The sequence below is a fragment of the Cyanistes caeruleus genome, chromosome 19 (assembly GCF_971803275.1).
Source record: "Cyanistes caeruleus chromosome 19, bCyaCae1.hap1.1, whole genome shotgun sequence".
Classification (NCBI taxonomy): domain Eukaryota; kingdom Metazoa; phylum Chordata; class Aves; order Passeriformes; family Paridae; genus Cyanistes; species Cyanistes caeruleus.
The window spans coordinates 3,500,058-3,522,281 of record NC_141719.1 but is presented as its reverse complement, the minus strand read 5'-3'; the positions used below and the strand labels follow the sequence as shown (position 1 = coordinate 3,522,281).

Here is a 22,224-nt window from a genome sequence, read left to right as displayed (position 1 = left end):
TGCTGTGCTCCAGACTTGGGAACACCAGCCAGGCCACATATTTCAATCTTATTTCCTTCCACCAGTCCAGACAGCGGAAATAATCAGCTACAACTTCCCTTGGGACCATTTTTTAGACAGTGAAGGGTTTGCAGGCTGGAAAATTTGTATATTTGCTTATGGTGGTATGTTCATTTTTAGAGTGTCCAACACCCAAAGGGTCTGCAAGCCTAAAAACCAGGATCACCCAATGGCACATCCCAGCACCCAGGCGGTCACTCAGTGTGATCTGGAGCATCCTGCCCTTCCTCTGTTCCAATTTATCCTCTGCTAAATCAGTTTTCTCTGCTATATCAGTTTTATATCACACTCAGTTCTCCTCAGGTTTTCTTTACACCACCTTTGGATTCAGAGGGAAAGCTGCCAACAGGATAGTTAATAAGTGCTCCAACTTGCTCCTAGGTCAACGTGCCTGACAGGCATTTCCCTGCCTCCTCAGTCACCTTCTTTCTAGAAACCAACTTGTTCTCATTCATGTCTCCATCTATAGGGTGCAGATTCTATGGATTTGGGCATTCCTGTCTCAAAATGGAACCAAAGGAATTGCAGAGTCTGTCTACTTATGCAGACACAAACAGTTGTGTTATTGCCCTAAAGCAAAGAGCACAAATGAAAACACAAAAGATACTGACCTACCTGACACGTTCCTTGGTGTCTCAGGGCAGCTCATGCACCTTCTGAGGAATTTAAATCCAGGTGTTGCCCAGAGAATAACAAAATCCAAAAGGCAACAGACATGGTGGGAGACATCTTTCCCAGACACATCTGGTAAAATCTAGGGAGCAGATGGCTCGCTGAGGGGAGGGAGTGCTGCTCAAACAGCAAACCAGGAAAACCAGCTGAAGACCCCATAGAGAGTTTTAATCCTGTTGTCCCTGACATTCAGTCCCAGTCCCAGCAGTACAGAGCTCCCAGCATCAGCTCAGAAGCCAAAGCTACAAATGATCTTGCAGATGGCAACACCATTTCTGAAACATCAGTGGGGTTTTTTTGTTTGCAACCAAGGGGTTCCTTATCTGAGCATAGCTTCTCCTTCCCACCCAACACAAAGATGACTTGAAACTATTTATCCAGACAAATTCTTGTTGTTCTCAACTGACTTTTTCATACCAAAGTCTGACTAAGAGTCAAGGCCTGGGGCACAGTTCCATTAAATTTTCCAGCTCCACTTGATGTAACTGGTGCTCTCTGAGGACTCACACCAGACAATACTGACTCCAACACTGAATTCAGTATTCTCTAGAGGTGTTTTAATTCCATGAGGCACAGCCAGATGCTGGCAGGGTACTGACCAGTCCTGCAGAATACTCATTTATTGATGTTCCACAGATATTCCTCATTACTGCTAACATTTTGCAGTTGAAGCCCTGTCAGTTGTGCAACACAGAAAAGATCTGTTTCAGAGAGAAACATGACTTCAGGCAGAACAACCCTGGCAACTCACAGCTTCATTATTCCCCAAGACTGCTTATCCAGCAGGGACTGTACAAACTAAACTGGGGGACAAATGAAGCCTTTTACATTTTCATTACCCTTTAGAAGCAGACATAGAAATGCAGCAGTCTTGTGCTGCTTTTGCATTGACTGACATTTGGGGAAGTCTTTACTGGGGTTTTTCCTTCCATTTCCTACCATTAGCATGACAGTAAATTCATTATCCAGATGTGAAGGCATAAGCAGGAAGGGAGTTCTGCCTTAAGGGAACTGAATTGAGGAAGAGTGGTCAATCAGCTCAGTGTCTGACCACCACAGCAGTGAACTCACAATCAACTCTTCAAGTCATCATCATCAGAATGATGGCACATGTGCCAAAAAGTAGCTCAGTACTACCTGAAATTATCATGGAATCCCAGAATCATTTCAGTTGGATCATCAAGTCCAACCTGTGCTCAATGCCCACCTTGTCCAGAGCACTGAATTCCTTGGACACCTCCAGAGATGGGACTTCACCACTTCCCAAAGCCTGACAATTCTTTCAGTGATTAATTCCTTCCAGATGTCCAAAGTAAACATCCCCTGGTACAGCTTGAGGCAATTTCCTCTTTGGTTAAAATGAAACAGAAAGAAAGTATTAGGAAGGAAACACAGATTAGAAGTAAAGCCACAGCATATCTACATCCCATTAGCTCCTATTCCGATAATATAAACTAAATCTGAAAAACACACAAATGCAGGAAATGGGCAATGAGGCAATATGGGCTGCAGGGGCAGGGGCACAGGAGACAACAAATGCTCAAGAGATGGCCATGAAGATGTAAATGATCCTGAGAAACGAGGAATGTCACCTCCCCTGTCCTTGCAGGACAAGGAAGCGGGGTTCACAAAAGCCATCACTGTGCTCTGTGCTTAAAACAATCAAGAGAAGGACCCTTTCTGTGGGACCAGGTGCCAGCCCAGAAATTCTCAGTACATTTGGGGTTAGACAGATCCATGGGAGGAAGGTGCAGCAACCAGGGCTCTTCAACACTTTGGTTCTGATGTGAACTCCAGCTCAGGAATCTCCAGCACTTTCCTGCTCAGCAGCTCCATCCCAAGGGAATACCAGCTACTAACAAGTCATCTTAGAGAGGGGATGTTGGGATCCAGCCCAGCAGAGCTGCTTTGCCCTCCACAAGTGTCAAGTCAAGATGTTCTTTGCCTCTGAAATAAACACAAGTATAAATGGGCCTGGAGTTTTAACTTGGTTCCTTTTTCTGCTCAGAAGAGCATGAGGGAAAATGGATGAAACAGGTGAGGCAGCAGGCACTGAATCCAAACAGCTCTGAGTTTTTAAAGGATTATGGATGGAACAGAACAGGGTTAACCAAGAGGCACTGTGTTTAATTTTCCATCCGCAAGCACACATAAACATAATTGAATAATTAAAAACACTTGTGAAACATCCAAATCACATGAATTCATGATGTACATTTATTTCAACACAATGCTGGTACAAATTCAAATCATTGAAACTTGTAACACAAAACTGCATAAAAACACTGGCAAGAGACATTCAGGCAGGAGCCACATCAGGACCTCAGACCCCATAATTCCTTTAGATTAATTCCCAGAAAGGTTATGACTTTTTATATCAGTTTTATATCACACTCAGTTCTCCTCAGGTTTTCTTTACACCATCCCTTCCATTTGCACAGCTCTGACTTGCTGCAGACATTCCCAAACATCTGCTTTTACACAGGTGCTCCAAGGAAGGAAAGATCTAGGAAATCACTTAATAACAAGACATTCTCATCCTTTTCTATGCTAAACACTCCCCTATTCCACCCAGGAATAATACCACATTTTCTCACCAGTCTGTGACCTACTGCCCCTTGCAAAGGTAACCAAGCTCATGCAGACCTGGAGGGATGGACAGTGGCACCAAGCAGTGCCTTCAGGGGATCAGGAAATCATCCCTTCACAATTGCTGAGAACCAGTCCAGAGGTGAGCACCACAAACTGGAGCACAGTTGCAAAGAATTAAAGCTCCCAGCATGAAAAGCACCCAGTCTCAGCCACCACCTACTTGCATGTTACATTTGACTGTAGATGGCCACAGAACTGTTCTGCAACAGCTCAAACTGGCCATTGCAACAGAGAAATATCATTGTTTTCTTTGGCTGAAAGATTTCCATTTGTATTGTAGGGCTGGAGGAGGAAAAAAAAGATCAAAATCAAGCAGCCAAAAAGCCCCATCAGCTCCAAAATGTTCAGTGCCTGTTTTGAGGCACATAGCTTCACCTGGGAGAGCTCTGGTCCCTGCTGAGGAAGTTGATTATTGTTCAAGCAATGAAATAACAAACCCATGGAACAGATGAGATAGATAGATTAGATAGACAGATAAATAGAGATAGATAGATAGATAGATAGATAGATAGATAGATAGATAGATAGATATAGATGACATAAACTCAGCATCAACACAGTTTGTTGATGCCAATGAAGTTCAAAAAATAAAAGCAGAAAGAAAATATCATCATAAAATAGTGGGAAGACATTTTTGACACGATGTGATAAGATCTCTAAAACTTCACATGAGAACACAGCTCCCTGAATTTCCAGGAGACGCCTTTCTTTTGTTCTGTTATGTTAGGGAATTAATCTGATTTCCCGTAAAAAGCCTGGAGCTCTGATCCCTCAACGACTGGAGCCCCAGGAGGAGAAACTGGAGTCGAAGCTCCAGGGCAGGATCTGTTCCCAGTGGCCTTCAGAGTCTGAGCCCATGGACAAGAAGAAGAATGAAGGGTTGATTGTGCAGGATGAAGCTCCCAGCACAGCTGAGGGAGAAGTCACTGCTGTCCATGCAGAGTTGAGTTTCAGATTTCTCTCATATATGTTTAGGGTATTCAATTTGCCTCCTCAGTCTCCAGCCATTTAGTTCACACTTCTTAAACTTCTGTTTCCTTTTATTGCTGACCCCTGGGCAGACAAAAGCTCTACAGTGGATGTTTATTCTCAGAGAGTCCAAAATAATCTACAATTAACATCCTGCTGCAGAACTGATATACCCTTCAAAAACTTCTATTTCCTGTATTTTGTTTATTAATTTAAAATTATGTTTATAACCGAGCACAAGCTCCTGCTCTAAGAGAAAAACTCATTAAGAACCCTAACAGCTCATGCACTGAAGCTTTTTAAGTCTGAGAGGTTGTCTTCTAAAAGCAATCCCCAATCTGGGCATCTCTGCCCCTGAATTCCAGCAGTAATTCCAGCAGAGCAAGAAAACTTCAGCAGCTCAAAGCGTCCCTGTGTGTGCCAGAGCCCCAGGGGGGTCCTGGCAGGGTGTGAGCCCATGTGTCACTGTCACACAGAGAGAGGCTGAGCCTGGGGCTGTGACCTGCAACCAGCCCTCCCTGTGTGCCTGGTGCTCTGCCACCTCACAGAGATCATTTATTGTTCACTCAGCCTTGGGCAGAGAGTCAGGACATGAATATTCCCAGGGGCTGGCAAGAGAATAAATCCACATATTGAAAAATCTGTGGGAATTAGAACCATCTGCAGCCTTACAATGCCTTCAGAACCTGTGGCTCTGTGTTCCCCATCCTGGCAGGAAACAATGCTGAGGCCAGATTAGCACCAAAAGGTTTCATTACCACCAGCGTGGAGCAGACACTTCTGCAGGACCAGCAGCTTTTGGGTACCCTCACCCCCAGCCAACCACAGGGAAAATTCACTCACCAAGTGTGAGACCCCAAGATTTGCCTTGGTGAATGATTTCATGAGGTGACAACAGGAAAAGGATAAGCAAAGCAGGTAAGTCCATCTAGCAGGGAAAAACAGGATCCACATTTTTTCTATTTTCTCACTAATTTCTTTTTTTCTGGAACAAAACTAAATAGACAAATGTCTGTTTACTGCAGAGTAAAATAACATAATTCATAAAAAACAACTTTCATCAAGAGCCCAGGGTGTTTGTATAATGCCTGACATTCCCAGAGAGTCTGTAAATTGATTTTTTTTAGAGAAAGAACAGGCAAAGCTTTTGTCTTCCTTCCCAAGGTGTAAGTGCCCTTCACAATGTTTTAGCATAACAGAAGGTTTCGTTTTAATGTAAACTTTGGTCAGGCCTTTTTTTTTCTGTATTTAGTAACCCTGAAATCACTACAACTAACTTAAAACAAACCAAAAGCAGTAGAAAGGGACGATATCCTCTGAACCTCAAATGAGGAACCAATCCTATCAGAGCCAGAGATGCTGGTCCCTGGGGAAGCCACACATTTCCTCAGGGAGAGAGGATAAATTCTCAGCAGATAAGAAGTGTCAATACAAAAGAAATCACAGAAGTTGTCCATTAAGGTTTCTTCTGCCTTGAATCATGCACTGCCCCTGCACTCCTGCTGTGCTGCATTTCCAGTAAATGCACACACTAATTTGAGGTATTAATTGGACTAACACCCAGTGTCTCCTCAGTGTTAGCTATCTGCTACAAACCCACCTGAAGGCTTCTCCCTGAGCTCATCTCCCACCTCCCAGCCTCACCCTGCAATGCTTCTGTGCCACTTCAGTGCTCAGCCTCCAAGGCACAGAGCAGACACAGCCCCAGCCTGGGCTCTCCCTCCTTGGCCAGGAGGGAACAGAGAGAAGCTGTGTTCCCCAAATTGTGCCACAAGTGGATTTCCTTCCTCCAGCTGCTGGTTTGCAGCCTTTCCCCACTCCCCAACAGCCTTGTCTTCCCCTGCTGCACTCACTGAGATGTTTCACAGTCCAGAGGGTTACACCAGGCTCTGAGGAGCCCGAGCTGCAGCTTCCCAGTGTTCATACAATCCAAATTCCATCTTGCCCAGTGGCTTTGTACCTTCCAGCTGTCAGGAAAATGAATCCACAAACACCAGAGGTTCATGTCCAAAAAGGAGACAGAGGAGTCCTGGAACTTTATTCAAATAAACAGAGAGGCCATGGGCCATTCCCCTGGGGTCTCTCCAGTTTTTGGAGGATGCAGCCTCCTTTTTATCCCAATTTCCCGGCCATGTCCCTCTCTCTTTCCCCACTGGCTGGGGCACTTGAGAGGCACAGACTTCCCAGAGTGCCTGATACCTGAGATTCCCCTCTAATGTAGAACCCTCCCTCTTCATTTTTAATTCTTATGGAATTTATGGTGCTTCCCCATTGTCTCTTTCATCTTTCAATATCCAGTTTCATTTACCAGCAAACCTACAGTTTGTTTGTAAAGCCAAATATCTTTTTTCCATTCATCAATCAGCAGAATCCTCCCCATTGTTTCTTTTATCTCTCAGTGCTAGTTTTATTTACCAGCAGAACCACAGCTTGTTTGTAAAGACAAATCTGTCATTCCTCTCACACCCCTTCAACCTGTGGCATAAGAATTGTTTTCTCCTGGAGGAGATCCTTGGTTTGAAGATGGAAGCAAGGTTTGTAGGTAATGTTACTACCATGTGTAAACAGCGTACTCAAAGCACATTCCTTCCCTGGAAAGGAATCAGCCATCAGCCTGCTCCATGTAGCAGCCCAGCATCTGCTCCAAAGCCACTCTCAGATGTGTTTGTGGGCTGCTCTTGGAGCCATGATTGCCTTAGGAAGGCTCTTCTTGAAGCTTTCTTCCTGTTCTGCTTGTGGTTGGCGTGAAAAAACAGTAATGCTTAAAAAAAAAAAAAGAAAAAAAATGTAATTAAATCGTTCTGGTGAAAATATTCAGGAGAATAAACCTGTCCAGGATAAGAGTTTTACACAAGACATTCTGTTCTTGTTGCAGAGCATGGTGAACAAGGCTTACAGTGTCATTACAATTAAAAATTGCAAGCAAACGGAAGGGAAATGCAGGCAAACAGACAAGGTTCACTGATTAGGCCACTGCCCAAACAGTGCCAAGGCACAGATCCCAACAGAACAACATGGGACTGAATACTGAAAGAAACTAATAATATCAAGCAAATATTTGTTTTTTTGTTTTTTTCTAATTTTATATATATATATATATATATTACATATATATGCATGTATGAGTCAATTATTTGAGCTGAGTCCCTAGCAGCTCAACTCCAGCACAGCTGATCTCCAGAGCAGGCAAATGCTCAGGGCAGGGATTGTTCTCCTTTTGCTTTACTCCTGGAGCAGCAGCTTTCCTGGGCAAGCACAGGAGAGGAAAAACCAGATGAATGCTCAGTTACTGGAGTTTGGCCCGGTGATTGGGATAGGAGCAGCCCTTTGCTGTCCTTGCACTCCTGCCTCTCCCTGCAAAACAGAACTGGGATTTTGCCACTCTCCTGGAGCAGCCTGGGATAAAAAGCTCCTGTGCCAGTCCCAGCAGCAGCCACTTGATGGCCATCCTGCTCTGCAGGAGAGGGACACTGGGGACACAGCACAGCCCCGGGGCTGGGGACCAGCCGGGAGCAGAGGGGTCCTTTGAGCAGCTGCCCCTCACCTGGGTGCAGGAATGAGAGATCTGAGATCACTTAAAATATCACTGCCAAGGGTATGAGCTGAAGTCAGATTGAATATTAGTCATGAAAGCATGACAACTCTGCTACTTGCAGGACAGCTGAGGCACAGCAAGGGAAAACAGCAAGAAGGTACAGAGGAGATGAAGCCTGGAGAGTTGGAGACTCCCCATCGAAGAAAAAGAGGAGAAAAGGATGAAAAAATGGGTTGCAAATTAGCACAAAGAGTGAGAAATCAATAACCAGTAAAGATAGAATACTAATCAATTAGGTGAATGATGTGACTTGGAACCAACATACATTAATTTGCTAAAAAATGTATAAATAAGTGGAAAAGTTCTGTACTGGCATCAGTGTGGTGGCCAGAATTTGTCAGCCACCCCTGCTGGCCTAAAGCAACACCTTACTCTCTAACACTCAGTGTTCGAGGGAGTCTTTATCCCGAGGATTTTGGAGGTTCTTGGTAACATCAGCACTGGTGAAGAGACCCCAAACCCTGCAGCCTGCACACGTTCTGCCCCTCTAACCAAAACCAGGGCAGGGGCCCAGTGGTTCCTCCCCAGGTGCCCTGGCTGCCCACTCCTCACTCCTCAAACCCTCTGCTGCTGTTGCCAGCACCTGGGGATGGCATCACCTCCTCATTGTTTGGGATGAGTGCTGGGGAGCTGGAGCCTTTCCCCACAGTGTGTGGAGGTTTGTTTTGGTGGAAAACAAAGAGATGGCACATTTCAAACAGAGTGCTTCACTCATTTCCAGCTTCAAGTTCCTGGCACTCCCCTGGGAGCTCTGGGCTGAGCATCCCCTCACGATCCCGTACCTTGTGGGGCTGCCAGAGACAATTTAGGGTCCCAAAGCTGCACTCCAGAGCTCAGGGGGGCATTTTGAAATACATGGAATGGAATTTGGAGTCTGTCAAGGACACTGTGGGGCTCTGCAGATACAATTCAAGGTCTGTGGGAACATTTGGGGGTACCAGGGATGCAATTTAAAGTCCTCTGCACAAAATCTGGGGCCCTATGCCTGCAATTTGGGGCCAAGTGGGGAATTTTGGGATGGCAGGGATGTGAGGAGGAAGCATCCCACTGCCTGTGGGACAGACTAAGGAGGACACAGTCTGCTCAGCACACTCAGGGCACTACACACTTGAAGGATACTATGGGCTTGGAAGTGTTTTTTCCACCTTTATTAATCCAGAGAAAGCTGCAGCCCTGCTGAGCTCACCGGCACCAGCAGCACAGCATTTGTAGAATCACCGACGATCTTCGCTGCACCCTCGGAGCTCTGAGGATCAAGCGCGTGTGTGCTGCCAGGGAACTGACTGAGATATCCCTGTCTTTCTCCAGGGGCTGAAGGGCTGCGAGCAAAAGAAACAGAGCCAAGATGAAGCCGTGTGTCTGCAGAGCCCCCCCGGGCTCCCCACCGAGCACTCACCACTGAGGATATGAGTCTGAGTCTCCAGGTCCTGGTTCCTCACGTGCCTCGTGGCGATCCCTGGGCACAGAGCTCTGTCACCCCCTGCTCCCAGCACGGTCACCCCGGCCCTCAGGGCTGACCCAGGGGCCACCAGCAGCCTCGGGCACTGGGACTGAGTGAGGTGGCCACCAAGCCCAGCTTGTGGCAGGGGGCAGAGGGAGGCTGAGGCTCTGCACAGGGCGGGTTGGGGTAGGCACAGGGTTGCCAGAGCAGGGCAGGACGTGGCCAGGCTGGCCCAAAAGGGACGTGGGACTGTGACTCACTGATGAACCTGACGGCCGCCAGGCGCACGGAGGACTGAGGGTCCTTCAGGTAGGGCAGGCTCTGCTTCATGTACTCTTCAACCCTGCTCCCCCTCCTCATCAACTGTAGGGAGCACCAGAGGGATGTCTCCAGGCTTGCCACGGAGCCCCCCAGCTGGCTGGAGCAGTTCCCCCTGCCAGCACCCCTCATTGCTGAGCCCCGATCCAGCAAGGGGAGAGGGGCCTGGAGAGGAGCCCCCAGGACTCTGTTCTTGAGGACACAAACAAGGTCCTCCAAGTCCTGCCCTGCCCTGCAAGCAGCACTTGGGGCAGCCTCTGATCCCCTGGGCTCTCATGGGGACAGACACAGAGCAGGAACAGCCCTCACCCAGCCTGGGCCCTGTGGCTTGTCCTTACCAAGCATTCTCCAAGCTCCCACATCCGCTCTCTCTGCAGCAGGTGCTTGAGCTGCTTCCATTTGAGAAGCTCTGCAGCAGCAAAAAGGGCTTCCCTGGCAGCCTGCAGAACAGCATTAGCTCAGAGGTGGCACCAGGGCCTGGGGAAAGAGACCTCTTGGCTTTATTCCTGCAGTGATCCCACCCTTAGGAAGCTGTGACTTGTCCTAGCCCAAATGTCTTGGAGTCTCTGGGGGACTGACTGAGGCTTGAAGCCGTGGCCCCCGACACTTGTGGGGAAGCTGAGAAGCCTCTGGGCTTCTGGAGCACACATGTTCAGGCCTCAGGTGCTGCCTCAGTGTCCTGGGCTGCTGTCGAGCCCTGCTGGAGCGGGCAGGACAGGTGCTGAAAACGGCCAAGCCACCTTGTCCACCCCTGCTCGTGCTGGTTCCACAGGGACCCTTCCCCGGGGCTGCGCTGGGGGAGCCCTGCCCGAGGCGAGCAGCCCTTGCCCCAGTGCCTGGGAGGTGTCAGTGCCCCCCACAGCAGTGCTCAGCCTTCAAAGCCACACCTTGGCCACGCTGGGGAGATGGTCGTTCAAGCGGAAGAGGAGCGGGATCAGTGCATTCTGCATCTCCCTCCCCATCTTCTTCTCATCCCTTCTCACCACGGACCTCAGCAGGTCTCTGAGGAGCCAGAGGGAGAGCTCTCGCAGCTGCCCACACTCATGCTAGGAAGGAAGAAAGATGAGCTTTGGAAACAGCGGCTCCCTGCCCGTGGCTGCGGGGAGGGCGATGCTCTGGGGTCAGTTCCAGAGCGGGCAGAAGCAGCTTTGGGCTGCAAAGCCCAGAATCCATTCCAGGAGTGCTGAGCCTGCTCCGAGCATGGCTTTCAGGGCAGGGCTTGGGGCTCACCGAGTCAAAGAGGGGTATGATCTTCCCCACCAGTGCCACAGTGATGGAGCTGGCCTTTGACTTTTTCAGCTGAGGCAGGAGATTGTGGAAGACCACAATGACCTTCAGCTTCTCATCTTCACTGCCAGCTTCCAGTATCTTCATCATGCTTGGCAGAAAGACTTCAATTTTTTTTGCCTTTATGAAGAAGAAAGTTTCCATCTTCTGTAAAGACTATGTCTGGAGACCTCCCATGGCAGCCACCCCAGGCCCCACCGCTGCAGGGAGGGTTTTTGGAGCAGTCACCCCATCCTGACATCCTGACTCGCAGCCCAGGCCAAGCCACCGCCTTGCACTCTGGCCCAGGCCCTGGCTGCCAGCGTGGCTGCCCCAGTGCCACCCTGCTCACCATCTCAGCTCTCTCTGACAGCCCAGTGAGGATCTCCAGCATCAGGAAGGCCGTCACCACATCGGGATGGCCGTCATCGCTCCAGATGCTGGGCTTGTTACGCAGCTCCTCCAAGTCACTGTGCCCCAAGGATGGCTGGAGGAACAAACACAGCCATGAGGTGCTGGCAGAGGGCTCATGGAAAGGGATCAGGGCGTTTTCTGGTAACTCACAGCTCTGTGAGAGTTCCAGGTGCTTTCTCTGGAAGAGCTGCACCAGTGGTTCCGGAGCAAGGTAGCAAACTCCGTGAGGACCTTGTCCAAAATCTCAGGCATGGAGGACAGAGTGTCACACAGCTCCTGCACAGCGCTGGAAGCCAGGGGGCTGCCTCAGCCACAGCGCCGTGGCCAGGAGCAGCCCCACAGAGCAGAGCCCGTGCTGGGGGTCCCCAGGGGCCCTGCAGGAGGTGGGACAGAGCTGAGGAGCAGTTCTCTGCAGGGCTGCGAGCACCGAGCTGGCTCTGGACTGCCTTGGGCTTTGGCAGCTGCAGGCCCAGCCAATGCACCGGAGCTGGAAGGGTTTGTGGGATGGAGAGCCTGGCTCCATGGGATGTCCTGCAGCATTCCCTGGATCTGGCAGCCACAGAGTCTCGGGGTCCCTCTCCCCACATGGAGCAAGCCCTTCAGATTGCCAGGGCCAGTACCTGTCTCCTCGCAGAGTCATCTCACACAGGCTGATGACCACTGCCGAGCGGTTCTCGTTGGTCATCAGGAGAAACAGCGACTCCACTTTCCTACAGCCTGACTCTGTGGTGATGCATAGCAGGTTTTCAAGAATGCATCTCACTGTCTTGGGCACCTGGAGAGTTTACAGCTGAGGATGGCACTGCCACTGGAGTGCAGCCATGTCCTCAGCTGCCCTTCCCATTCCTCCCTGCCACCTTCGGATGGCTTCAGGTGCTCAAGTCACCTGGATTTGTGAGGAAAGGATGGAGGGAGGAACAAGGCCTGACAGGGCTGAACATCTGGGCAATCCAGCCTCAGGGCACTTACATCTGTCAGCCAGAATTTTGGGTCTTCCATGGCCACATCCAGCATGCTGCTGGGCACCTGCTTGTCAAGGATGCTGGCATCTCTCATCGCCTGAATGGCCTCCAGGATGACATCTGTCCTCTCTCTGGAGTGGAGGTATTTTCCAAAGACCTACAGGAGGGAGGGAAGGAGGGAAGGAAGGAAGACATGTGCCACTGAGTGCCCTGATGGTGCTGCCTGGGTGGACAGAGGTTCCTGGCAGTGCTGGCAGCAGACCCCACAGGAAAGCTGGCAGCAGTGCCTGCAGTCCCTGCTGGGAGAGGGTGAGGAGAGAGGGTCCTCCACATGGAGGAGAAGGGTTCATGGCTGGCCCTACAGAGAACTAGGGGTTTGCTGGGTGCCAGGAGGATGGGAGCTCCTGCTGGGGCTGGTGATGCTGCCAGGACACCAGTGTAGCCTATGTCCCTTCTCAGGGATGGCAGGAACCTTCTTGCAGGGCAGTGAGGCCCCACCAGCCCCACTGATTCTGGTCCCTTTGCTCACACAAGTGCCCTGCTGATGCCACAGACAAGAGTCCCAGCAAGGAGGGGGATCATTACCTGGGTACAGTCTCTGATGCTCAGGTAACACAGAGAGGAGGTGGTCACAGCTTCCCAAGCAAATTGGTCTGGCCCATCCCTTGGCCTTGACTTGTCTAAACAGCAGAGCAAACACAGAAGAGTCAGTAAGACAGAGCTGCTTTGCCAGCAGGGTCATCAAACCACCCTGAGATCTGCTTGCAAGACAGCAGGACAGAATCAGTCAAGATTTCTGGAGGGTGTCAGGAACAGTTTCTTGCTATAGGCAAGAGGCACCAGCCAGGATGGTGGATCTGCTTTTCTCAAACAGGGAAGACTCGGCTTTGGGGCCTGGGAGTCAATTGGACCTTTGGCTGGGGGGCACAAACCAGCAGGGTTCAAGGTCCTGAAAGGAAGTGGGGGAAGGAGAACAGTAACAAATCCTGGACTTGAGGTGAACACTCAGCTTCTGCAGTGAAATGACAGCTGGGATGCTACGGGAAGCAGCCAGGAGGGACAAAGGAAGTCAGGAAGCAGATCTGTCAAGAGAGCTCTGTGTGCACAGGGATGAAGGCCACAGCTGCTCTTGCTTTTTTACTTACAGAGGAATTCAGCAAGGGAAAACAGAGCGTGGAAAGCTGTATAACTTGTTTGTTCCTCGGAATATCGGAAAAGAATGAGACGTCCCACCAGCCTCCCCATGACTGGGACTGAGATGTCTTCAGGGCAGGCAGGTCCAAAACTGTCTCTTCCAAAGCTGAGAGAGGCCTGGTTGAGGGAGGCATGAGAAGAAGGGCTAAGGGAAGGAATCTGGTGCCAAACACCTGTACCCAGGGCAGGATTCCCAGTGGATCTGGGCTTTGCAGGGCTCTATGGCCCAATCTCTTGGAGGAACCAGCTCAGCAGAAGCCCTGGCATGGAGAGGGGCTGGGAGGGGGGCCTGGCCTGGCTGGGGGGTGCCTGGTCCTTACCTTCAGAGTGGAATAGCTAGACAGCAAACTGGCCAGGACACCAATCCTCCCCACAGCCCTCTCCCGCACAACTTCTCTCTCGGATCTGGTGAAGTCCAGCAGCATCTGGGACGAGAGAAGCCACTGGTGAGCACCAGGAGCAAACACAGCTCTGCTCCTGGGCCAGACTTGTACCATCACTCACGGCTTCCTCTGACCTCACACAGAGCCTGCAGTGGGGTGCCTGTCCCTGGGGTCCTCACAGGGCTGAACAAAGGTCCCAGGAAAACCTTGTGGCCAGGCAGGTGCCACCCTCTGCAGTTACTGTGCTTCAGAGGAGCCTGGTGCCAGCCCCTGCTTCCTCTCGGGAGCTGAACACCCTCCCCACACCATGCTCTGCCTGCTCAGCACCAGACTGGGCAGCTCCTCCCCTCCAGGGTGGGGAACAGCCCTGGGACCCCCACTCTGCTTGTGCCGCACCTCAAAGATGTCCTGCAGCTCCTTGCAGACACTGGAGGCAGGAAAGCTGAGCACCACCGTCCTCAGCATTGTGTCCATGGCTTTCAGGGTCTGCAAACACAACAGACAGCAGTGCCTGCCATTCTGCTGTTCTTTCCCCCATACCCTGGAGACTGATCTGAACTCTCAGTGCCTGAGGAGGACACCTGAACTGCCCAGGACAGACACAGGGATGCACCAGCTGCTGGGGACAGAGCAGCCAGGCCCATGGGAAGGGGACAGAGCCATGAGGCTGGGAAAGCAACACCAGGACCACAGCCTGCCTCAGATCTCTGCTCATGGGACAGCACAGGGAGACCAGGGAGCAGCCCAGAGGGGCTGGAGGCTCCTGGAGCTCAGGCAGCACTGACCTTGGTGAAGAGGGAAGCGCTCTGGTGTGGCATTTCCCTTTCCGAGGGGAGCAATAAGACACTTGAGAAACATGCAGAGAGGAGGCTTTTGGTTTTGCCCTCCAGCACATTCTCCACCAAGCTGCAAGGACAGAGGAGGGGCAGTTGGACACAGGTGCTGGGAGCAGCCCCCAAGGCCTTGTGCAGGTGGTCTCAGAGCTCTGGGGCAGGGGGCCCACCATAACTCGTCGATGGTGATCATGGCAAGATACCGGATCTGTGAGGACAGATGGTCCCTTGGCTCCTTTTCCAGGAGGTCCTGCAGAACACAACCAGTGCCTCCAGTCCCTGACCCACCCAAGCACTGTCCAGACAGGTGCCAGTGCCAAGGGTGCTTGTGCCCATCCCCACAACACCAGATGGGATGTGCCCGTCCCCTCACCTTGATATTCTCTACCACTTCGCATGCTTGGCAGAATAAATCCAGGCCCTGAGTCAAGCCACGTTTCAAGGCAGTTTTGCACAGGACGTAGGTGCTCTTCAGAAATGTGAACTTGTGGGTGTCCTGGCAGCCAGGGGACAGAGACACAAACAGGGAGTGTGGGAGGATGGACACAGGGTCTGGAGCACCGAGGGTGCAGTGCCCTGTGAGAAAGGCAGCTCTGCCCAGCCAGCACCCCTCCACAGCCTGGCAAAGCCCCTGCCAGCAAATGCCAGCACAGCCACTGCCCCGCTGGCCACAGCTACCTTGTCAAGGCTGCTGACAAAGGCCATGATGAAATCCACGGCTTCCTCTGATTCTTCGTATATTGGCAACCAGCTGGCATCTGCCGGAGGGGAAGAGTAGGGAGGGCTGCAGAGGCTCTGGGCACAGGAGACAGCCCAGGAGACCTGTCCTCCACCCAGCCCCGTGCCCACAGCCCTGGCACAGCCTTTGTCCTGAGCAGCTCATGCCTGGAGGTGACGGGCAGAGGAGCTGCTCTGCTGGAGCCGGGAAGGCCCCAGTGCCCTGGGCTGAGGAACATGCTGGGATGTGGGCAGGAAAGGTCCAGAGTCCCACTGCTTCTCACTGCCCATGCCCTGAGCCCCTCTGCTGTGTTTTTTCTTGGGAGAGGCTGTGCTGGGGCTGGAATGATTCTGTGATTCCAGCTGCCCTGGCATTCCAGGTGACATCCTGCCTGTCCCCCAGGACCGCTGTTGTCATCCTCCAGGAAAACATGATCCTGGCATGGTGCAGGGTGTGCTGGTGGGGCCCAGCCCTGCCCAGCCCCACGGGGCCCCTCGCTCACCCAGCTGCAGTGGCTGCATCGTGGTTGTGTCGTAGACGGAGAAGAGCTGTGAAGAGTTGCTCCCCTGGGAAGAGCTGTCCTCCTCCCAGGCCTCCCTGGGGGTGGCAGGGGGTCTCTTCTCCATTCTGTGGGATAGACAATATGGGGGATTCTGGGGTGGGTGTTGGGGTGGTGTCGTGGGAAGCTTTAGCAAAACACTTCAGCCCCACAGGGCTGCCAGGGATGGTGGGGCAAGACATGGGCTGCACTCGGGGGCTGCTTGTCAGTTCCAGGCTCCTGCCTGTCACCATCCACTGTGGGCAGCAGCCATGCTGACCCCATGTGCTGCACTGGGGTGTCACAAAGGGCCCCTCTGTGACACAGCAGCTGCCTCTAGCAATGGATCCCAGTGTTTGTTGACCTGGGACCTGCCCCTGGCAACGGGTCCCAGTGATCCACCGCCCAGGCAGGGAAGGGCAGGGTGTCCCCCAGGGCACAGGCCTGGCATAGCCCTGGGCACCTGGGCACTCTCAGGGTGTCTCCAGACCCCACTGTACCCTCACGTCCCCTTGGGACATCCCTGGTGCCCTGCAGTGCATCCCAGAGCCCGTGTTCAGACACTCTCTCGTGCCTTCAGGACATCCCCTTCCTTCAGGACCCTGCAGAGCCCAGTCTCTGTAGGAGGGATGGGGGAGGGTGGCATCCACCAGGATAAAGCTCTAAGTGCCATGGTCCCCATCATGCTGGGAGCTGTTGTCCTCTGCTCCAGCCCAGCTGAGCAGCCACAGCTGATGCAGGTGCTGTGGGGACTGGGACAAACTGGGGCCTCTAGGGAACATCAAAAGGTGCACTGTGGTACTGGAGGGGAAACGGGCCCCAGACCCCTCCATCAGCCTCCTTGCACCCTTAGGAGCCTTTCCTTACCCTCACGGTACACAGAAGCCCTTTCCTGGGTCAGGAGAGGTCCCTCAGGCACAGTCCAACCACAGGACTCCTCCATCTGCCCAGTAGGTGTCTTCAGATCACTCTAGATCACAAAATCATAGAATCATTAAGTTTGGAAAAGATCCCAAAGATTATCAAGTCCAACCTTTGACCAATCACCACCTTGCCAATTAAACCAGAGCACTGAGGGCTGCAGCCAGTTGTTTCCTGAATGCCTCCAGGGACTCCTGTCCAAAGCCTGACAAGTGTTTCCATGAAGAAACTCTTCCTGTTGATCACACATGGACACCTCCTGAGGCCTTCAGTGCACCCCTGCCCCCCTGCAGAAATGTCCCTGGCTGGGGGTCATGCAACGCTGGACTCTACAAAAACACTTTATTCCCCTCAGCAATCCCCCAGAGTTTTTGGTTATGTCCCAGAGCCTTCTCAGGATCCCTCCTGTCCCCTCCTGAGGCATTCTTGGTGATGGAGGCACTCTGTCTGTCTCCAAGCCCCCCTAGGACCCCTGAAGCTGCCCTCTAACCCCTCAGTGCAGGGGCTGGTGGAGCCTCCAAAGCTGTGGGGGAGCCCAGGCTGGCCATGAAGGCACCTCAGAGCTGCAGCCAGTGCTGGTGTGCAGGGATGGGGACATGGCCTGGCTGGAGGGACCTTGTTCTTACCTCAAGAGTGGAATAGCTGGACAGCAAATGGCTCAGGACACCAATGTGTGGCAGAAGAAATCCAGGCCCTGGGACAAGCCACAGTTCCAGGTGGTTCTGCACAGGGAGGTGACCAGGGGGGTTTTCTGGCTGCTCTGAGCTGGGGGCTCCCAAGGCTGCAGGAGCAGCTAACCCAGTTCATGGGGAGCTGCAGGGTGGGAGGAAAGATTCCCCTCGGGCATCACAGCTGCTCTCAGCCCCCTTGGTCAGGGACAGCTTCCCCTGCAGGGACCTTCTTTCATGCAGAAGTATTTACATATTGAAAAACAAATTGGAGGAGAAAAGCACCTTTTGCTCTCAGCCCTTCTCAATCCCATTGCCTGCTCCTGGAGAGGTTTGGATATTTTATAGTGATGACCTCAAGTGCATCATCAACTGCTTCTCCATTCCAAGGCCAGATTGGGCTGTGGGGCTGATTTACTCTGGGAGAGGTTGGGCAGCAGAACCTCTGGTACCTCTGCATTAAAATCACAGGCAGTGATTTGGGGGTCAGAGAAGCCACAGCTCACTTCAGGGTCTCAACCTAGACATGGGCGGGGGGTACATACAGGAGAAAATTTTACTGCTACCACTGATGATAGCAGCTTTACTAATCCCATAAAAAACAATTACTGTTTGGAGCTGGAAAATAATGGAGTAGGTAAATAATTTACAGGGAGGGGCAGAGAGCCTGTTTAAAACCCAGTCAACAGTGACTGCTCTGAAGCAGTCCAGAGCTTGCAGCAATCTTCAGTTAGGTGCACATTATTTAATTGGTTTCAAGTGATTTTCTGGACTGCTAATCACCATGATGTAATTAAAAACCTGGGCAGCATGTTGAGTGATATAGCACATTAGAGATGTTAAACTCCTGAGAGTTTCCTGTACTAGGGATGGCTGCTCCCCTTGCCTGGAGTGTGAAACACCCAGAGAGGAGACTGCAGCTGGGTGAAGCAGAGTGAATGCAGGGCAAGTGGCCACCAGCAGCTGCTGAGGAGTCAAGGTGAAATATTCATACACATTCTGTATAAAAATATCCACCACTCATGAAAATACAGATTTTGAAAAGCCATGAATTTTGGAAGGGACAGAAGTTCTCCTTCTTACAGGCATAGGCTGTCTCACTAAAAAGAAGGGGAAAAAAAAAAGGGAAAATTGAAGTTTTGTTTCACAGTTTGAGTTTTTTAACTACTCATCAAATAGTTTGTGGTCTCCTCATGGTGCAATGAATCTTTTTCATGTTTCTCAGGATGAGCTGAGAGCAGCTGAATAGAGCCCAGCCACGCTTTCACCCCTGTGTGTACAGGATAGTGAGAGGAGACAAGGGGACCAAAAAACCAAAAGGCCAGTAACTCAGCATGAAGAAGGGACAGAGACTCTGATGGAGGCTGGAGAACACCTCCTCCCTGGAAAGGCACCACCAAAGCAGCTTCATCTGCTTAAAGACTTCCTGCAACTTGATCCTACACTTCCCAGCAGAGCTGAATGGGATTTAATGTGTACTGCTGTGGGCTTTGAAGGCTTCAGTCATTTCCATTTCCCTCACTTCCCCTGTTCCCCTCAACACTTTGGCAGTCACAGGTAGAACACCCTCAGCATTTTGGCAGTCACAGGTAGAACACCCACACCCGAGCAGGGATGTAACATAAAAGGAATGCTTGTTTCCATCGAGCTGTCTGCCTCAGCCAGGGAAGATGCCACTCACTTCTGTGGCAGTGCTGCTGGCAGCTGGGACAGCAGAGCTCCTGGGGAGCATCTCCAGTTTGCAGGAGCTGGGCTCAACTGGGAGGATCCTGGCTGGGGGATTCAGAGAGGTTTCTTGGCCTTAGCAGCCTCCCCCAGCATTTATTGCAGTTCCCTTTCATCAGCACAGTCCAGGACAATGTGTCTGTTGCCAGATGCAGCTCCTGACCACGTTATGAGAGGAGTGTGTGTTAAACCCTGCAGTGAGGTCCCTGGATACCTCACACACAGACCAAGCAAGCTGCTCAGCTCCTGGAGGAGCAGCACAACCTCAGTGCACTAAAGACATCCCATCAGCATTTGTCAGCTCAGCACAAAGACCCCCAACCTCAAGGAACTCCTCCCTCGAGAGGTGATCTCCCCATGGGCAGCTCAAGCCCCAGCTCCTGCTGGCTGCCATCAGATGAGTGTAAATAACATTTTTGCCCTAGGTCACTACAGAATGTCATGGCAGAATCAGATTTAGAGTTCTCATCTTTTAACTGCACTGAGCCAGGAAGGAGAGGGAAAATCCACTCTGCTGATTCCCAAACACAGCACTTCCAAGTCACAGAGAATTCCCAAAGAAGTGGCCAAGGGGGCAGCTCTCATGCCTGCAAACAGCTGCTCTGCTGGGCACAGCACATGAGAAGGGCGGTGAAAGAAGAGTTTGTTCTTTTCTGTGCCAAGGCAGGACAAGGTAAATGCCACCAGGAGGGACCTGCCAAGGACCATGGGGATGACCAGGACAATGCTCCTCTGAGGAAGTGAGCCCAGAAGCTGTGGCTGCCCCATCCCTGGCAGTGCCCAAGGCCAGGTTGGACAGGGCTTGCAGCAACCTGGGCTAGTGGAAGGTGTCCCTGCCCATGGCAATGGGGTGGAACAGGATGGGCTGTAATGTCCCTTCTGTCAGTTAAATGAATCCACAAACACCAGAGGTTCATGTCCAAAAAGGAGACAGAGGAGTCCTGGAACTTTATTCAAATATACAGAGAGGCCTTGGGCCATTCCCCTCGGGTCTCTCCCATTTTTGGAGGATGCAGCCTCCTTTTTATCCCAATTTCCCGGCCATGTCCCTCTCTCTTTCCCCACTGGCTGAGGCACTTGAGAGGCACAGACTTCCCAGAGTGCCTGATACCTGAGATTCCCCTCTAATGTAGAACCCTCCCTCTTCATTTTTAATTCTTATGGAATTTATGGTGCTTCCCCATTGTTTCTTTTATCTTTCAATATCCAATTTCATTTATCATCAAACCTACAGTTTGTTTGTAAAGGCAAACATCTTTTTTCCATTCATCAATCAGTGGAGTCCATCCCATTGTTTCTTTTATCTCTCAGTGCTAGTTTTATTTACTAGCACACCCACAGCTTGTTTGTAATGACAAATCCCTCATTCCTCTCATTTCCAACCCAAATCTTTCTAATATTAATCATACAATTATCCTGAAATGCAGGGGAACCACCTGCATTTGCAATTTTTTATAGCAGAGCATCATCATGTCTGTACTGACTCATGTAAAGGGAAAAATACAAAAATTATTCAGCACATTAGTCACTAGCGAACAAAATCACTTCCTCACATTATGACTTTGTAAGTATTAATCTGCAAATCTGCAAGAAATGAGGTGATTATTACTCCAAAGGAAAAAATACTGTCCATCAGATCACTTTCAAAAGCATGAAAATAGAAGAATCATGACTTCAGTCCTCAATAAGCAAACAGGATAAAGGTCATGACAATAGCAAACACAAACAATGTAGGCAGAACAATAACTTCACTTCCCAGAACCTGCTCCCATTTTCTGGTAGGTTTTTGTTCAACCATGTCCAATGACAGGGCAGAAACTCTTCCAGGAGACTTCCCCCTGTTTGGTGCTTCCCAACGAGATCATCTCTCCCTGGTCACACATCCTGCCAGAGCCCAAACCTGTCCCTAAGCTTGCATGGCTGTACCCACAGAACGAGCCATGGCCCAGCTCAGGCAGCACACCAGCATGGACACAAATAAAGTGAGGGACCTGAACACAGGTGGCAGCTGTCCCAGAGCCCTCAGATCAAAATCACAGCCAGTGAGGAGGTGACAGCAGCTGAGATCTGCTCAGGCCATCCCTGGGGTGCCACAGGCAGTTATTTATCAGCAGAATGTGTCCTCTGGAGCAAAGCTGTGGCTTTACAAGAACAGCTGAATCTGGGCAGACCAACTCATTTTCTTAACCATGTAGTATCTGAAAGACTTGTTTTATCCTAAATTTAGAGGCTGAGGAAAAAGAGAGATTAAGGATGGGTCAGCAAATTAGCAAAAGCACAAATGGCACAATGCAACACCCCTGTGAGGGGCAGGAACACAAAGCAAACACTTTAAAGGAGACTGAATTTAATAAGAAGGACATTCAGCTGGAAAAATTGGGTGACATGCTCTAAGGATAGAATAATGAACCCAAAAGGATAACAAGGACAAGACATCCTCTCAGGATCGAGCACTTTCTCACTGATGACCTCGCTTCATCAGGCCACCAGGGTTTCTGTAAAAGGCAAGAATTCACCTGATCTCTCCTCAAAACTCAAGCAGGTGCTCAGGTTGATGACTCAAACGTGAGTCACAGGGGCACAAAACCACCAAAGTCACACCAACTCACAGCTGCACAAGCCTTTGCAGAAATATTTGTAATGGAGGAGCAGCATTTCAAGCACCCTAAATCTTGAGTGGTCCTCAAAAATGTTTCAAGAATTGCAGTTGATGTATATTGAACATAGACATTTTTATCTTCTCCAGCAAAGTGTAGTGTTCCCTCCATGATAAATGCAATTTATTTTTACATTAGAACTATTTTAATAACTTGCACTCATAATCATTACAATCACAGAGCAGGATTGCTGTACTTCATGGTAGAAGACTCAAATGCCTTGCAATTAATTTTGTAT

At 50.8% G+C, this 22,224-nt stretch overlaps 1 protein-coding gene and 1 long non-coding RNA gene across 2 annotated transcripts; one reads left to right on the top strand and one right to left on the bottom strand.

Annotated features, from left to right (window-relative positions):
• Window positions 1-9,081: 9,081 nt before the first annotated feature.
• On the bottom strand, window positions 9,082-16,410 carry LOC111937248 (maestro heat-like repeat family member 5). The gene is made up of 19 exons (XM_023938513.2): window positions 15,980-16,410; window positions 15,438-15,517; window positions 15,133-15,255; window positions 14,930-15,009; window positions 14,712-14,832; window positions 14,323-14,412; window positions 13,864-13,968; window positions 13,495-13,660; window positions 12,935-13,029; window positions 12,357-12,506; window positions 12,008-12,162; window positions 11,538-11,673; window positions 11,326-11,460; window positions 10,938-11,114; window positions 10,595-10,753; window positions 10,046-10,147; window positions 9,650-9,752; window positions 9,345-9,404; window positions 9,082-9,267 (listed from the first exon to the last, which is right to left on the bottom strand). Exons 1-19 carry the CDS (start codon window positions 16,101-16,103, stop codon window positions 9,131-9,133), a joined length of 2,298 nt encoding a protein of 765 aa, XP_023794281.2. The 5' UTR covers window positions 16,104-16,410; the 3' UTR covers window positions 9,082-9,130.
• On the top strand, window positions 16,398-19,099 carry LOC147649795 (uncharacterized). The gene is made up of 2 exons (XR_015278097.1): window positions 16,398-16,755; window positions 18,830-19,099. It is a non-coding gene; the product is annotated as an uncharacterized LOC147649795 (long non-coding RNA).
• The last annotated feature ends 3,125 nt before the right edge of the window (window positions 19,100-22,224 follow it).

What these genes read in the sequence shown, in the direction of transcription:
- LOC111937248 (XM_023938513.2), bottom strand. Translation starts at nt 16,103, where the DNA reads ATGGAGAAGAGACCCCCTGCCACCCCCAGGGAGGCCTGGGAGGAGGAC. An exon ending in GCGCTTCCCTCTTCACCAAG is followed by an intron (nt 14,413 to 14,711) that starts GTCAGTGCTGCC and finishes TTGTGTTTGCAG; the next exon opens with ACCCTGAAAGCCATGGACAC. An exon ending in GGCGGCCGTCAGGTTCATCA is followed by an intron (nt 9,405 to 9,649) that starts GTGAGTCACAGT and finishes CTCTGTGCCCAG; the next exon opens with GGATCGCCACGAGGCACGTG.